General features: G+C 45.8%; 2 protein-coding genes and 1 long non-coding RNA gene across 4 annotated transcripts in view; 2 read left to right on the forward strand and 1 right to left on the reverse strand.

Moving 5' to 3' along the window:
- LOC122638158 overlaps positions 1–9,805 on the forward strand; it is an 88,133-nt gene extending 78,328 nt beyond the window's left edge. The window contains exons 5-6 of the long non-coding RNA XR_006329358.1: positions 7,322–7,725; positions 9,151–9,805. This is a non-coding gene — a long non-coding RNA (uncharacterized LOC122638158). The remainder of the gene's footprint in view (positions 1–7,321; positions 7,726–9,150) is intronic.
- LOC122638148 (protein rhomboid) overlaps positions 1–13,138 on the reverse strand; it is a 247,900-nt gene extending 234,762 nt beyond the window's left edge. For both annotated transcript variants that reach the window (XR_006329357.1, XM_043830894.1), the window contains exons 1-4: positions 12,003–13,138; positions 9,828–10,069; positions 9,175–9,198; positions 8,923–9,087 (exon numbers count right to left, since the gene is read on the reverse strand). Coding sequence is in view for 1 of the 2 variants with exons in the window: in XM_043830894.1 (XP_043686829.1) it covers positions 8,923–9,087; positions 9,175–9,198; positions 9,828–10,007 (369 nt within the window). In the remaining variant the exon portion in view is untranslated. The remainder of the gene's footprint in view (positions 1–8,922; positions 9,088–9,174; positions 9,199–9,827; positions 10,070–12,002) is intronic.
- A 144-nt stretch (positions 13,139–13,282) lies between these two features.
- Positions 13,283–15,570, forward strand: LOC122638150 (soluble calcium-activated nucleotidase 1). The gene is made up of 4 exons (XM_043830898.1): positions 13,283–14,282; positions 14,349–14,552; positions 14,617–14,774; positions 14,861–15,570. Exons 1-4 carry the CDS (start codon positions 13,658–13,660, stop codon positions 15,071–15,073), a joined length of 1,200 nt encoding a protein of 399 aa, XP_043686833.1. The 5' UTR covers positions 13,283–13,657; the 3' UTR covers positions 15,074–15,570.
- Positions 15,571–15,606: the final 36 nt, after the last annotated feature.

Below are 15,606 nucleotides of genomic sequence, written 5' to 3' on the forward strand. Positions count from 1 at the left end.
CGAAGCCGTTTCATGATCAAGAGGATACTACAAAATTATCTACCATTGTATTTCGAGGTGCAATCGTCGACAGAGGTTTGCGGAGAAAGAAATAAAGAAAAGAGAAGAAGGAACTAGAAACAAAGAAAGAGACACGAGATCTCGCGTGATCCTCTTGCATCGAGAGAGAAAATCGATTTGCTTCTTAATAATGCAACGGGGGAAGGGACAAGGAAAAGGAACGCGGTTTTAATGGCGATTCAAAGAGAAGAGGTTTATTGCTTCCGTTCGTCGTCATGGCTTAACGAGGCAGTGGTAAACGTTCCTTCGAAAGGATAATTGATCGTTGATCGATTCTTACCTTTCATTGGCTGGGAGTACGACGAGTATACGGCGTAATGGCATAGTAAAATAATCTCACGATAAACTCGCTCCTCTCAAAATACGAAAAGATCTTTCCACCCTCGAATAAGCAAATTCATTCGAAGCACGAAAAGGAAGGAGAAAGAGAGAAGAGAAATCACAGACGTACGAGCGGAATAAGAATCGTAAAAAAGAGGGAAAATTCGGTGTCGCACCTTTATCTCTTCTAGATACACACGAATGTGTATGTATATATATATCTACACAAACACAAATGTATATATATATATACAAACACACGTACGATATCGGCAGGTACCAGCTGAACGTGGCTCTGTATACGACAGTATGTACGTGTACGATGCGTCTAGATGGAAGATACCCCGCGGGGATGCATCTCCGATAATCCTCGGAAGCGAGTACCGAGCACGCACGATGTTCTGGTAATTCTCACGACTCGCTCGCTCCGCCGATCGAATCTTCCCCTCGTTGTCCTCGTCGTGAGCGAGCTCACCCCTGTCCATTTTAGTCACCTTTATGCGAGATGACCACTCTCGGGCGCAGAGTTTTCTTCTTACCTTCGTCTTTCGCATCTCTATCACGTTCACGTCCGTGGGTCGTATGGTAAAGGTCTAGAAGAAGAGCGAGGGAGTTAAGGGTCCGCAAAGCGTCCTCGAACATACGTAGGTAGAAACGATGGCTGTGCCGCGTATAGAGAAAACTCAATGGGTTCTCAATGGTTACTCTCCCGTTCTCCCTCTCACCGTCAGTCCGAGAAAACTCGAGGTCCATTCAACGATCCGTTAAAAACATAAATTTACAAACTAGCCCCCGCAAATGCGATTGTCCTCGAGAAACTACGCGGTTAGTCGGACTTTTCTATAAACCCATAATGGCCGATTCGTGATTCGGAATAAGTTAAACTGATTTTCTAGCCCCTGGCAAAGAAGGCCGACTAGACGACTACTTTACTGCAACGACAATGCATCCTGTTTTCTCCCTCTCTCGCCGATCGTTGTCCATATAGCGACACAATGGCCTCGGTGCCCTTGTACCACTGTCCTTCGTATTACGGTCTCTAAATCCTCCCTGTTATAATCTTGCTCCTTGGCGTGCCGAAGCGGCACCGACTCGATAATTTTACACCTTCGAGCGAATTAAATGGCTCTTTGCCACTATATTATCACCCTTTGTGTAACGCACCTTCGAAGGAAAGTATTAGTAAATAATAAGAAGAAAGAGTACGGCGACGACTTCGAATGTTTTGCACGTACCGATCAGGAGGGGATGCTTTGGCAAGGTTGTCCGCTAGAGCGTGTGTGCGCGCGCGCGCGTGTGTGTGTGTGTGTGGGCGCGCGCGTAGAACGCCATCGTCATAAGAAATGCGAACGCATTCTCGCGGCAGATATCTCCGAGGCGACGTGTCTGAGGGCGGGCCGAAAATCTATTATTTACACTGACAGGTACGTATGGTTGGCGCGAAGTGAATGGCGTTTTTCACGAGAATCTAGGATTCCAAGGCTAGGAGAAAGGGTAGGACGAGGGTAGAAGAGGGGTACGGGTACGTACGGGGATGGAAGGCAGTGGAAAAGGGAAAGGCGTAAAAATCGTGACGACGAAAATACGACGTGGATAGGCGCGCCGTACGTGAGCCAGCATCGAGATGAGCTTTGGCTCTGGAGAAAAATGTAAGAACGAGGCTAAATAAATTTGTTACGCGCCGCGCCGATAGTGCACCGTGCTTGCGGCTCTGATCCATGGCTTTCTCTCGTCCGACGGTTAGCGCCCTTTCTTCTCTCCTTTCCTCTTGTATCTCTTTGGCCATCGCTACCGATTTATCGCTCGTTATCGATAAGTAAAACCACGTCGAAAAACCGAAAGAGTTTCTTCGTCGAGAGTTTTTTTTCGTTGAAAAAAAGAATGGCTCTACGCTCGTTCGTAATCGCGGTACTACTAACGATCCACGTCCATGATTTATGCAACGATCGTCTAGTGCGCTTGACCGGCCGTTGTGCCAATATGATTATCATCGGTATTCAATCGGCACCGTCGAAAGATAATGATCGCAAATTCCCCAATTGATGTTACGTTCGTGTAAATAGAAACGCACGAAATCACCCCACGCTCGCGAGGAGATTTTGTACGAGGCGAATCGTCGATAGGCGAAAAACGATAAATTATGCCGACCGGGGGATCGATTCGATCGAGTCGTTCGATCGGAGAATCGAATCTTTGCCAAGGGAAAAAGAGCTTTACGAGTAGTCGAAACAAAAAGCGATGCAAGAAAAGAGAATTGGCACGCGTCTGTGAAAGGGTAGGAAACAGCGCGTAAAGGGTAGCCCGTCGAAAGGACGAAAGAGGAGGAGGAGGAGGCGGGGGGAGGGGGGACGAGTGCAAATAGAGACAGCAGAAAGGAGCGTTCCCCAGCGAGACGAGACGAGACGAGAGAGAGAGAGAGAGAGAGAGAGAGAGAGGCAGGCTTAACGATGATGGGCGTGGAGGGAAGAGACCGAGGCCGCCTTTGTCCTCGGCGAGCAGCCAAATTATGTCGAGAGGACTCAAAATCAGGCGGTCGTAATTGGCGAGCTGCTTGTTTTGTCGCAAGCCGCCGGCATCGCGCCGGCACCGTGCCCGAGCCCCCGAGACTCGACGACAGATGGCCGAGTCAACTTGCACGCTTCTTTGTTCTTATTATCGCGACGATTACCGCTCTCCGAGAGTCGATCTTCTTCCCGCGGAGAACTTCAAAGAGAATTACGTCTCTCTGGAAGAATCTTCTCGCGCGCGTACCGAGAAAGAATCGCGCCGAAATAAGCTCGAGGAAAAGTTCGGGGGAAAGCCGTGACCTCCTTAAAAATTTAAAGACCAGCGACTAGATTAATAGAGCCGATGTCGTAGGAAAAAGCGTGCGAGTATAGGGCTACCGGTCGAACACCTGTGGAGTCACGGAGGTCGAGGGTGGTAAGGTCGAGGGTAAGCTCGAGATCGCGGGGAAAAAAAGACAAACACCCTCGAGAATTTGTTTTTACATCGTCTCCGATAGTCGGCGCTGCGATAAACCGCATTTGCACCTTCTTCCTTCGCACAACAGGTGGAGACACATCTTCGAGCGCAACGAATGCATCGGCTGGCAATAACTAACTACCTACGTTTTTATCCTTTCTACCGGTAGAACTTTCGCGTCCTTTACCATTAACTCGGAGAAACATTACTTTACTTCTTGTTCGAGCAAGTAAAGGAAATAATACCTTTACCTTCTTTCCGAGAAGCACAAACCGATAAACTCCGTTCCCCAGACGCGATCCGTTAAGAAAACGAGAAAAGGATAAGATAACGTTTAACCGTTCGGACCATCGAAAGTGCTACGTCTCTTAAACTAGGCTCCGTTATCTCGAACGTTCACGAGATTGGCCATGTTTTATTTCCAGTGTCTCTCCTAATTAGAAGCCGTTTAGACTCTCGGCTCGTTCCAAATGAATCGTAGCTCGTCGAACGAGATGGACTCGACGATAAGCGAAAGGGAAAGCGCCTCAAGGACGACCCAATCGAAGCTCCGATAATTCTCTAGCTAAATATTTCTTCGCAGATCCTCGAAAGTGTGTACGTTCCGAAGGTAGGAAATTTGTCAAACCGACTATCGTCGCGACCCTGAAAATGCGATAACTTTGACAAGGAATGAAAACTGCCTTACTCCGACATCGATTCTTAACTTATCCGTAGAATCTCTCGGTAGCGTTCGACCCGGCAAAAGAGACGTTTAAGGGAATCATCGACCGAAAGAAGGCAAACGATGCGACCCGATAAGCCCACGTATTTAGAAACGCTTTCAATGGGTCGCTTAGACCAAATTAGCCTTAATAGGTTAATCCTGTCCCTGTTCCCCTCCCGACGAGGTATCTCCTCCGTAACCGAACCACGGCGATTTACGAAAATTGACAGGGATTTTGACGGACGATCGGTTACTCCCATGGAAATAAATCTCTCCTCGTTCGTGACGGAAACCGGCCGGATGATGGATCGTCGATGACTAATAATAGACTCTATCGACTCGTAGAAATTCAACGACGACCTTTGGAACTAATGTGTATCGAGTCGCTTGTTAATTTATACCGTTCTCTTCTTCTCGAGTTAAGGAGCCAAGTATCGTAAATATTCCGCGTAAAACGAATTGCTCGTTTATCGATACCCCCGGCCTGCTTCGATGAGAGAGACAAGAGCGAAGACGAGGATGTTCGCTTTGGAATGGAGATTTAAGGTACCGACGTGGGTGTGGACGCTGCGTAGTTTCGTCCTCGAGGGATCCTGACTGTCGTTGGTGTTGCATTCGCCGCCAGTGCGACGCCCTTTTGCTTGTTCCAGCCAGGACCTTTCGCGCTCGCTCTCTCACGCACGATACACGCGCGCGCGCTCGTCCGCGCTCGTCGCTTAACGTTGCTCGGTCCAGACTTTCGACGATCTAATATTACGAATCGCGCGTAATAGCCTTAGAGCGGCAGCTCCTTTTTCGTCTTTCGGTAAAAAGAGAGGAGAAAGGTTTGAGAGAAAAAAGATGCTAAATCGACCACGAAGCAACCACGGCAAAATCGTCGAGTATCGAAATTTTATTTAAGACCAGTTTCTCGATTCGTTCCAACGAACTTTCGTTTCTCTTAAAATACGAATGCCGTATCTTTCTCAAGCATCGCGCGGATACGACGCCGATACGATTTCCGAAGGAAGAAAAAAAATGGATGGACGATGAAGCAAAGTTAGACCACCCTCGAATCGCGCGAAATTACGTTTGAAATATTATCATGCAATTTTTCGAATCGTAGAAGCTATCTTTTGCTACTGGAAAGTTATGTTTCTCTACTCGAAAAAGAGATAAAGAGTTGGAGAGCATAAAAGCGGTCTACACACACAAAGACAAGAGTGCAAAGCGAATGGATCCGTCGACGACTAGGCAAAGGGGGAATGGGATTTATCGTTGGCGCGAAGGAACAAGAGGAAGAAACGAGGGAAGGTAGTAACGAGAAATGGCAGAAGAAAGATAGAATGAGCGAGGGAGAGAGAGAAAGAGAGAGAAAAGAGAGAATTTCCTTAAATTGCACTTTGTAGCTCCTGAGAGACCTTACACAGAGATTTCGACGCCCACGGCGAGGGATAACGAGGCACTCTCGTCCCCCCTTCCCCGTCCCCATCTCTCTCACTCTCTATTACTCTCTCATTCGCTCGGTCCCTTTTCGTAAAGGTGAGACACACGCCGGTGGGTCCTACGTGCGGCCCACGGAGACATAATTGATATCTGGGAAGGAACATAGAGGAGAGAACGGACGACAAAGGTGGTCCAAAAGCGGGAGAGACGGAGAGGAAAAATGACCTTTAACGGTATCGAGGAGAGAGAGAGAGAGAGAAGCGAGAAGAAAAAAGGATCGGCCCGTGGACCACCGCGATCGCGCGCGAGAATCGCCTGGTCGGCTTTATTTCTCGAATGCCGACGAAACGATAGAGAGAGAGAGAGAGAGAGAGAGAGAGAGGGCGAGCGAAGCAGGGAGAGGGAGAGAGAGAGAGAGAGAGAAAGATGACCAGCTAAGCGCCAGGGCAACGTGCACGCGGTCGATTCCTTCCTTCCTTCCTTCCTCTTTAACGTCTCCTTCCCTCTAATCCTCGGCTTCCGCGGCCTGTGCAAACATCACGGACTGACCACACCCCCTCCATCCCTCTGGACCCGTGCTAATTGCTAATCGTCGTGTACGATGCGCCGAAGGGACCTTCGCCACTCTCCTTCCTTTCGATCTCCCGCACACACCGTTCATATATCTCTTTCTAGATCTCTCCGCCTTTTTCGCTCGTTAAAAATTAACACAGAGATTTTTCTAATAGGACCTTCATCTCGCGAAAGAAAATTTTTATTCCGAATATCGAGCGATCCATCTTCTTCAACCAGCTTCGAGGGAATGTCAGCGGCGTTCCATTTGTAACATGCGTAAGTCGTAATCGGTCGTTCAATTCCGATGACGTAAACGGAGTCAAATATGCGCACGTACGATTAGGTAGCGTGATAAACGAGATTACCGTTTTATTCGCTATCGCGACGAGATAATAAGTATGCAGAAGGGTGTAAGGTGCTACGAATCGCGGCTAGGAACGAGGAAATCCAGGTTACCCTCGTTCGACCGTAAATCATGCTACAGTTAGAGAGAACGCGCGATTGCAATTCCTCTCTCTCTCTCTCTCTCTCTCTTTCTAGTTTCTCTTGAATAATTGCATCTACCTTCAACCACCTGCGGCGTTAATCCAATTATTGAACGCTGGCTCGTGCGCGGTAATAGATGAAAATTTTCAACGAGCCGGTAACACCGTCGGAAGACCAAAAAGAAAGAAATATCTATCTTTTGTATGGTCGATCTGCGAACGAGGAAGTAATTATTGCGAAAAGAAAAAATCGCAAGGTGATACGATTTTCCTATCCGATACGTTCGTAACGTTTATCCGTTATCGTTTCCATCGATCGTTTCAGGCCATCCTTGTATGATACTAATTGCGAAGAAATCACGAGAGGGTTACTTCGATCGGTCGACGAGACATCGATCGCAAGCCGTGATAACGAAAAAAAACTTTGGAACGCGACGAAATTAAGCCGAAGAAAGGAAATTGTTTTCTGCTGCTTTTTCTTCTTCTCCTCTCGTTTAGTAAGGATCGCAGGACCGTGGCAGAGAGCAATTATCCGCGAGAGAAATCGCAAGAACAAATGGCGAGCTTCGAGTAACTCGTACACGAACTTTCTTATGTTTCGTAGCTACGCGAAGCTCTTACCACGAGACTATTCGATCGAGTAAGGGAACACGAACGGGAAAGGTAGAAAGCGCGAAATCGAAACGCGAAGGTACAGTATACTCTTTCGTCCGACGTAAGAAGATCGTGTTTGCTTTTGGAAAAGGATTTCAACGGTTTCTTCTTCTCCTCTACTACTTCTACTTCTTTCCCCTTTGGTTCGAAGCATTTGCAAAGCCGTCAGAGATTCGACGATAATCTCCAAGTGGATTTCATCTTTTACCCGTAAAACCGAGCGGCCCGAGGAAAACAGATAAACGGATCAGCCTTTGACAAGTTGGGTTCTCCATCGAGAAGGAAGAATGGGAGAAGGAGACACGGGAAAGAAGTCCGAGGAAAGATCTAACAGGTATTTCGAGAATTTTCGACGATATTTTAACGTTCTCGAAATATCGCTAAACCGAATTACGTTTCTCCGAACAGCCAACACGACTACGTCGGACGTAAGTGCTCGAGTATTTACCTAGCCTCTCACGGAGACGCGACTAAGCGGAGGAATCGAAGCGATCGGGTTTCATTCAAAAAGGACGCCTCCCTCTTTCTCTCGTTCGCGGGGATATAATGCGGAAGGTAAACCAACTAGCCGCTCTTGCATCGTCAATTAAGCGAAACGTCATCGGAAGGGTCTCCCCGCTCCCTTTCCCTTTCTTCGCGCTTCGTTTAACTCGCGATTGCGGATCGTTTCTCGATTTTCCGCCACTCAAACGTCGTTTCCGTTCGACTAAGAGAATTTCTATGGGCAACTGGGAGTGGAGGGAGAAAAAGAAGAACTTGTCAGCGAGTTTTGAGCTCGGACAATGGATCCTCCCGTCGCCGCATAGCATTCCCAAACGGCGAGATTATCATTTTCTCGATATTTATCTTCGAGTTTCTGCCCTCGTTTTCGAAAAACCATTGTCGTGGCTTCTTAGACGACGAATAAGCCATACCCTTCACCCCGCTCTTCTGGCCTCCTCTAATGCCGGTACTTTCGTAGTTGACAAATAGGCGAACAAAGGAAAACTCCGGAGGCAACCGACGTTACAGTCGGTCCATTTAACCGCTACGAGGCCACCTCGATCGGTCCTTTTTATAAAATCGACGGTTTCCCCTTTTCGACGACTTACTTCGTTCCTAGATCTTTTCGGCCAGATGCTCGCGATACGCCAAGGAATAATGATATTATCGTCGGTCGTAATCGTTAAGTCGTGAATCGCGATTAAAACGCTGCGCACCGGTGCTACGTCGCGTCCGCGTCTTTTGCCGACGATTTCTTTATTTCGTTTAGAAACATTTCGACGTCTCGATCATTTCGATAACTCGTCGATCTTTTAGAAAATTACTTTTGCCAAATTTTATCTACGAGATCGTCGGATGGGTAGCGATTACGTTGACGAGGACGCGTACGGTACGGGATATCGCGAGACATCGATAAGGAAGGAGTTGGCTTCGGTCGACCGAGTATCGAGCCAGCAGAGTCCTGAAGTAACTTTCTCGAACGGTCGAGCAGGCAGCAGCACCGTCTGTGCCGCGACAGCGCCATTGCTCTTGGGATAATTCGTCGCTTTCTAGCTTACCAAAATCTTCCAGAGTAAAATCAAATAATCGATATCACGGTTTTCAAGAATATATATCGTTCGTTAGTCACGATTCAACTTTTCCAAAACTATTTTTCTACAAACCGTTGCTATCGTACGTTTTGCGACTTACGAATGAAAACTAAAAGATGGCGATGTTTCGATCTCGAGGAAAAAAAAGGAAAAAAAAGATAAGAACAGGAATACTCACCACATTGACAAAATCCTGAAAAGTAATAGCGTCGACCTTCGATTCTTTTGCCCTCGCGAGCAGGATATCTCTCTTGTTCACTGGTATTTCCGCTTTCCACTCGGCACTTTTTAATGCTACCAGAAAGTCCTCCAATGGTATCTCTCCGAAACCCTCGGGATCGAACTAATTACAAGGGCATAGCACATTTAATTCTTTTTCTTTCTATTCAGAGATTTTTCTTTTCAGAAATCAACCTGTCTAACGTCGTACCTTGTCGAACAGCATCCGCCATTTCTGAAAAGAGAAAAGAAAAGAAAGGAACGAAGATAAAAACCGATAAAAACCGATAAAAATATTTATGAACACGAATATACGCAACGTAAAGCAACTAGAACATTCTATGAAAATCGTCTTGAACGGAATGCTAAGGCGAAAGGTACAAAGGTAGGTTCCCTTTATATCGAGGTATCTATACCCAAAAATGTTCATTGAAAGGAAATCCGCCTTTGAAAACGATAATCCGGTCGTTCGTTCTGATGCTCGTACACGGAAGAAGAAAGCCAAGTTATCCCATTCTGGATTCTGAAAAATTGGCTGGGGAGACACCTGTCGCGAACATTCTTTTTTTTCCCGGCATTCCAAACTCTCGAATACGTGCCAAAATGCAAGAACGAAGGATTTTTGCCCCTACCTTGCTTCCCTCTTCTTCTCTCTTTCCATAGAAAGAAGAAATATTTTCCGACAGTTTATATGGGTCAGGGTTCGTTCTTTCACGATCGAGAATACGTCGCAGAGGTCTAAGAGACCGCGTAAATCGATCAAACGATATAAAAGGTAAAGGTAAGTTTGCAAATACGTATAATAATAGTAACGACAGGCTAAAGAACAAGAAGAAGAAGAAGAAAAGCTTGGTGCGTGCTTACGTCGTTGAGAAGTTCCCTTCTATACTCGGACTCGTCGATATCGATCTCCGAAGCGAGATCGGTATGATCGGTGACGTATCCATCGTAGTGCGCGCTATTAGCCTCGCTACGCGCATACTCCTCTTCTTCCTCGACGGCACCGGCGATGGTCGGTATCGAGGCACCGCTTGCCAGTAGCATTACCGCGCGTGGCACAACGTCACCGGACGAATCTCCTCATTCCTCCCTCTTCCGTCTCTTTTCTGAAACGTCATGCAAGAACGCTCTACTCTTTGGAGAATACTCGACGCGAAAAGAAAAAAAGAAAAAAAAAACAAAAAACGACGATAACAACAAAAAAGAGTCCCGGTCAACGAAAGAAATTGGATGTTTGTTCGAGCATCTCGTATCCAATTCACTCGATAACATCGATCGGACGCGTCCTCTTCTTAGGGCTGGTTAGAGCAATACCCTTGAAACAAACTAAGTACTTACTAGTATATACTAGGGTGCACATCGCGTTATACTAGTAAGTGCGATGGCGCCGTTTCCATGGCGATGCATCGACTCTGCTCGTCTGGGAAGGAACGAGATACGTCGCCTATTTACCCACCTCTCTCCTTTCTCTCTCTCTCTCTCTCTCTCTCTCTCTCTCTGTCTGTCCTTTTTGCGATCGCCCCATATCTCGACCGATAAAATTCGAGGATTACGTCGACGATCGAAGAAGGACACCTATAAAAGCGTATCACCCCCCGCATGTCGAGTAACTTTTCTTAAAACGTTAAATTGTTAAATCGGTACGAAAGAGAGACCCTTCAAATTGGACTTCTCTCCTCGTTCAATCAGGTTTCGAGTCGAAATCAAACAAATCGATATAATTTTTTCAGAAACTGCGCTCGACACCGTCGCTAAGAAACGGATTCTTTAATCGAAGCGATCCGGAAGCGAAAAAGGGATATAAAATCCTTCGAGGGAGGATAAACGACAAGAGCCCTAACACGCAATGCATTCGGCGCAGTCTCCTAAATCCCGCAATAGTCTCCCCTCTTCGCGCCATTTTCTTTGCTCCTTTCGTTCGCTCGGCACCCTTCATTTCGGTGCAACGTCATTGCGGACCCACGGAGACTCACCCCTCGACGTCGACTCGACTCGACGTCGTCGTAGTCGTAGTCGTCTCTACCCCACCGGTGGTTTCAACCGCGTCTCTCCCTCTCTTTTCTCTTCTTCACGCTACTTCGACTTTGTCTACTTTTCTCCTACTTGCACCCATATACGTCTACCTACATGGATCGGTCGCGTCGTTAGCTCGCCGTTGTAGATCGATCGTCGACTAGAATATTATAATCTGACAAAACGATGAGATCGTTTCGACGCGGTTCGACTATATACTTACGTATATTCCTCGTTTCGTTTGTTTATCCTCTCGCGAAGAAAAGGTATAAGGGGAGACGTAAGAAAATCTAGCGGACGTTCACCCGAGATGTCTTAAGGTCGTTGACCTTGAAGAACGTTCAACGTTGGACAGGTATCGTTACGGAAGGTGCTTCGCCTAACACCCTCGCCTGTATCTACTTACGTCTACTACGTCGAGCCACCCTACTAGTACGAGCGTTACGTTACGGCTCGTGAAGCGCCTTTTTTTTATGGACGAAACCTTCTCCTTCGAGTTTGCATCTACTCGAGATACTAGATACTCGTACGCGCGTATATGTAAGAAGACGGCGAACCTTCCGTAACCGTGACACGCGCGCGCACGCAACAGACCGAACAAGATAAAGAAAACGAGGCTACGGTGCGCTGGAGCGTTACCCGAGGACGCCTCGCACGCGACCTAAACTCGTACGAAACATTGCGATATCTGTTTTGATTTGTAGTAAAAAAGAAAAAAGCAAAAAGGAAAGAAAAATGAAAAATAGAAAAACAAAAGAAAATCGCTTTGCGACGTAGCTCGTCTCAAACGATGAGAACAAAAATAAACGCGTCGTCACGCGAGCTCTCCGTTGGCACATACCGGTTGCAACATAATAGTCGTAAACGCGTTGCGCGAGAGACGAGGTGCGACTGTTCTTATTTTCGCTGATCTCTCTATCGCTTATACGAAGAAAATAATGCTAGATCGATAGGTATTTCAGAGTTAAAAAGTATCGTCGAGTTATCGCATTTTTTAATCGTAACGAATGAAATGATTTCGCTCACCTGTTACGAGGATTTTTTCTTCTTGGGACAAATAAGACAGGAAGCATAGACGGAAGTTGATCGTATCGACATGATTTCGAGATGACGGAGTTCGATCTTATTTCGTTTCTCGATTAACCTCGTGAAAGAATCTTGAAGCGCCGCAGGTAAACGCACGCGCAACCTCGCTCCCGAGACGAGAATTGGATTCTCGACGCGCCACGGTTTTGGCGGGAGAAAGCGCGATTCCCATTGGCCGTCCGTAGTTCCTTCGAAAGGCGTCCACCTATCGCGAACGTTACATCGATCGTCGTTGGAACGTTTCTTCGAAGTTATATAAAAGCGCGAGTGTATATATTTTCCAAAAGAGCTTGAAGAGTTATAACTGGTAGGATTAAAAATCTGTGAAAGGCACGAAACGAGTCGAACGATAATCGAGAATTGACTTGCCGGTATCGGACGTATCCGAACATAAAGATATCTTTTTCATATAAAATGCGACATTTGAAAAGTCGGAAGGATCGGGCCTTCGAAAGAGGATCGAGGATCCTCGTACTATAAAAGTCTTTTTTGAATCGGTTCTATCGGGACTCCACTTTCGGGCGCGAGAACGCGTTTGAAAGAATTTAACTCGTCGTCTGTTAGAGCCGAGATCCTCGTGTTTTCGATGGCGATAGCATCGAAAATCGTGAAGGTGGAGGTGGAAGGCGCCATGCGGAACTGCGGCAACGTGCTGCGCGGCACATTTCGATCGATAAGAGACGCGTTTTACCGCGGCGTGCTCGACCGATCACGGCGAAGCGTCACGTGCGCCTTCTTTCTTTCCTCGCGTCTAGTATGTTTACCAGACGACAGCGACGGCCAAAGGAGGAACGAAGTGCGACGAGAGAAAAGGAGAAGAGCGAGCACGAGGAAACGAGTTCGGATCGCTGATCTTTCGAATTGGCGAGTCCCCGATAGTGTTATAGCGACGTCGCCGATGGAAAACGCGTGACGCGACTGACGAGGCCTTTGCCGCCCTCGTCCGCTGACCCACCGTCCCCTCTTTCGACCCTCCACCGCCACCCCCTAACAACGTCCCCCTACCCCAACCAATTCGCTTCACCCTCCCACGAAAGCGTCAACTCGAACTCGTGCACGCGCGACGTCGCTTTTGCATCTATTCCCTCGTGCTTATCGATGAGCCACTTTTTTCCCTTCCTCCTTCTTGCCCTTCTTCCTTCTTTCCTTGCTTCTTTCTCCTCGTCGATTTTGACGTCGATCCTGAGACGACGATTTGAGTTATCGTTTGCTGCACTTATTACGATTAATACGATCGACCAGCGACGTAACACGGAAAAGACTCGTAATTAGGTTAATAATTACATCGTGTACGTCGTACGTGTGCCCCGCATAAGGTTAACGAGATAAAAATGTCATATTTTATTTCCAACCTACTTTTGTTATCTCGTGGAGAAATTGAACTGTGGGAGGCGCAGTTGACACAGTTGCGTCAAATGTCAGCTGTCAAAAATTCGCTATCTATCAAACGGCGCCACGTTACGTTCCACGTTCGCTATGTAGATCGATGGCTTTTTGAGCAGGTTAACTTGTTAGGTTAAGTTTTCGAGTGTCTCTCCAATATGTACGCGAGCATGCACAGCTCTTGACGTGGGTTTTTTCCTTCAACTTGGTATATGAAAAGATCGCGAATGAAGAACGGAAATAGAGAAACGATGTCGTATTTGCGCGACTGGAGGCAAGCTTTGCGTGCTCCCCACGTTTACAGAGTGGCGAATAGTACTTTTTACATTCAAAGACAATTTTTGGCATTGATATGCGTTTTATTGTGCGTTCCGATCTTCCTATTGATCTATCCCTTTTTCCGAAACGTCATTTGCACGCCCGTCACGCATCAATCTTTGTCCCAATGTCGTTATTATAGATACAATAAAACTTATCCAGCCACTTCACCTGTCAGAACGTCTAAAGGTATCACCTACAGAATAGCTATAGTCAGCGATTTAGATCACGACTCCAAAGCTTTAGATAAAAAGGATACTTGGTATAGTCTTATGAAGACCGGTAGTCTCTTCTGGAATCCATCTACAAATTTTCTTTCGATTCTTTGGGACGACAGGACTCTTGTCTTGTCTTCGTCCTTGGCTATGAAAGCCAGAGGTATGGAATTGTCGGAGTTGATCACCTTCGACGGCCATCTGTTATCCTTTGACGACCGAACTGGAATGATTTATTACATCGAAGACAATCAGGCCTACCCTTGGGTTATCTTATTGGACGGCAATGGGAAAAATCCAAAAGGTATGATATCTCGCGAAACTATATGCCGAATGGATTATACGTTTATCTTCTCTCTACGCTTTATAGGTTTTAAGTCCGAATGGGCAACGGTTAAGGACGAGCAATTGTACGTAGGCAGTATGGGTAAAGAATGGACTACTCCTTCGGGAGAATACGAACACAATAATCCTCAGTGGATCAAAATAGTTTCCCCTAGAGGGGAAATTCACTCCGTTAATTGGATTTCAAATTACAAAAGATTGAGGCAAGCGATTAATATCGAATATCCAGGTAGGCTAATCTGTCATAACGTAAAAGCATGAAAATAATTGTCTACAGATTGTCCTTTCCACAGGTTACATGATACACGAATCAGGAGCATGGAGCGATATACACAAAAGTTGGTTCTTTCTACCGAGAAGATGTTCCAAAGAACGCTACAATGAAACCAAAGATGAGACAATGAGCTGTAACGTTCTCCTAACTGCTGATGAAAACTTTGTGGATATAAAGGTTACAGTTAAAGCTATATGATATTTAGATAAATTTTAATCGTTAAGTTGTAATACATTCGTTTAAAGAATAAATTTAATTTATAGGTTAAAGAAATCGGTGAACTAATTCCTGTTAGAGGCTTCTCGAGTTTCAAGTTCTTACCAGGATCCGAAGACACTATCATAATCGCGTTAAAAACCGAAGAGTATCAAGGAAAAACGGCAACGTATATTATGGCATTCTCGATAGATGGTACTATTATAATGCCAGAAACGAAAGTAATGGATAAGAAATTCGAAGGACTCGAATTTATATGACGACTCCTACGATTGTAGTACATTATTTATAGGACAAATTGTAAATAAGTGTAAAAATTCTTTAGAGAATCATTTTATATCGAGACAGGAAAAGAAAACTATTCGACTTGTAACAATACTCGAGCATTGTCCTACCGCGTGAGCAGAGGTACCACTTATGTTTTCATTTATATAGAATAATAATAGTTGATTCGAGATACTACGTCTGTCACGTCTTACGTACAAATTTGTCAACATGTAACTAAAGAATATTGTAAATATTTACATACGTACTTGTGCGTATGTGTGTGTATATATGTGTGTGTATATATGTGTGTGTGTATACACACACGTATGTATATGTGTATATACATATATATATATGCATTGAAAAATTTTTATCGTCATGCTTTCCAATGGATTCGTACGTTTCCAATGGAATTACTCGTAATAAGCATATCGTTTTCTCGGGCAAACGTTAACGATGTTATGAAAATATAAATACTCGTCGAATTTGAGAGATTTTTAAGCTTACTTTAGCCACGATCGATCAA

This window comes from Vespula pensylvanica, chromosome 2, assembly GCF_014466175.1.
Source record: "Vespula pensylvanica isolate Volc-1 chromosome 2, ASM1446617v1, whole genome shotgun sequence".
Taxonomy (NCBI): domain Eukaryota; kingdom Metazoa; phylum Arthropoda; class Insecta; order Hymenoptera; family Vespidae; genus Vespula; species Vespula pensylvanica.

Bases quoted from the DNA above. Each gene is read 5' to 3' on its own strand.
- LOC122638150 (XM_043830898.1), top strand. From the start codon at position 13,658: ATGAAAAGATCGCGAATGAAGAACGGAAATAGAGAAACGATGTCGTAT. The intron at 14,283-14,348 runs GTATGATATCTC...TACGCTTTATAG, and splicing joins CAATGGGAAAAATCCAAAAG to GTTTTAAGTCCGAATGGGCA. The intron at 14,775-14,860 runs GTTACAGTTAAA...TTTAATTTATAG, and splicing joins AAAACTTTGTGGATATAAAG to GTTAAAGAAATCGGTGAACT.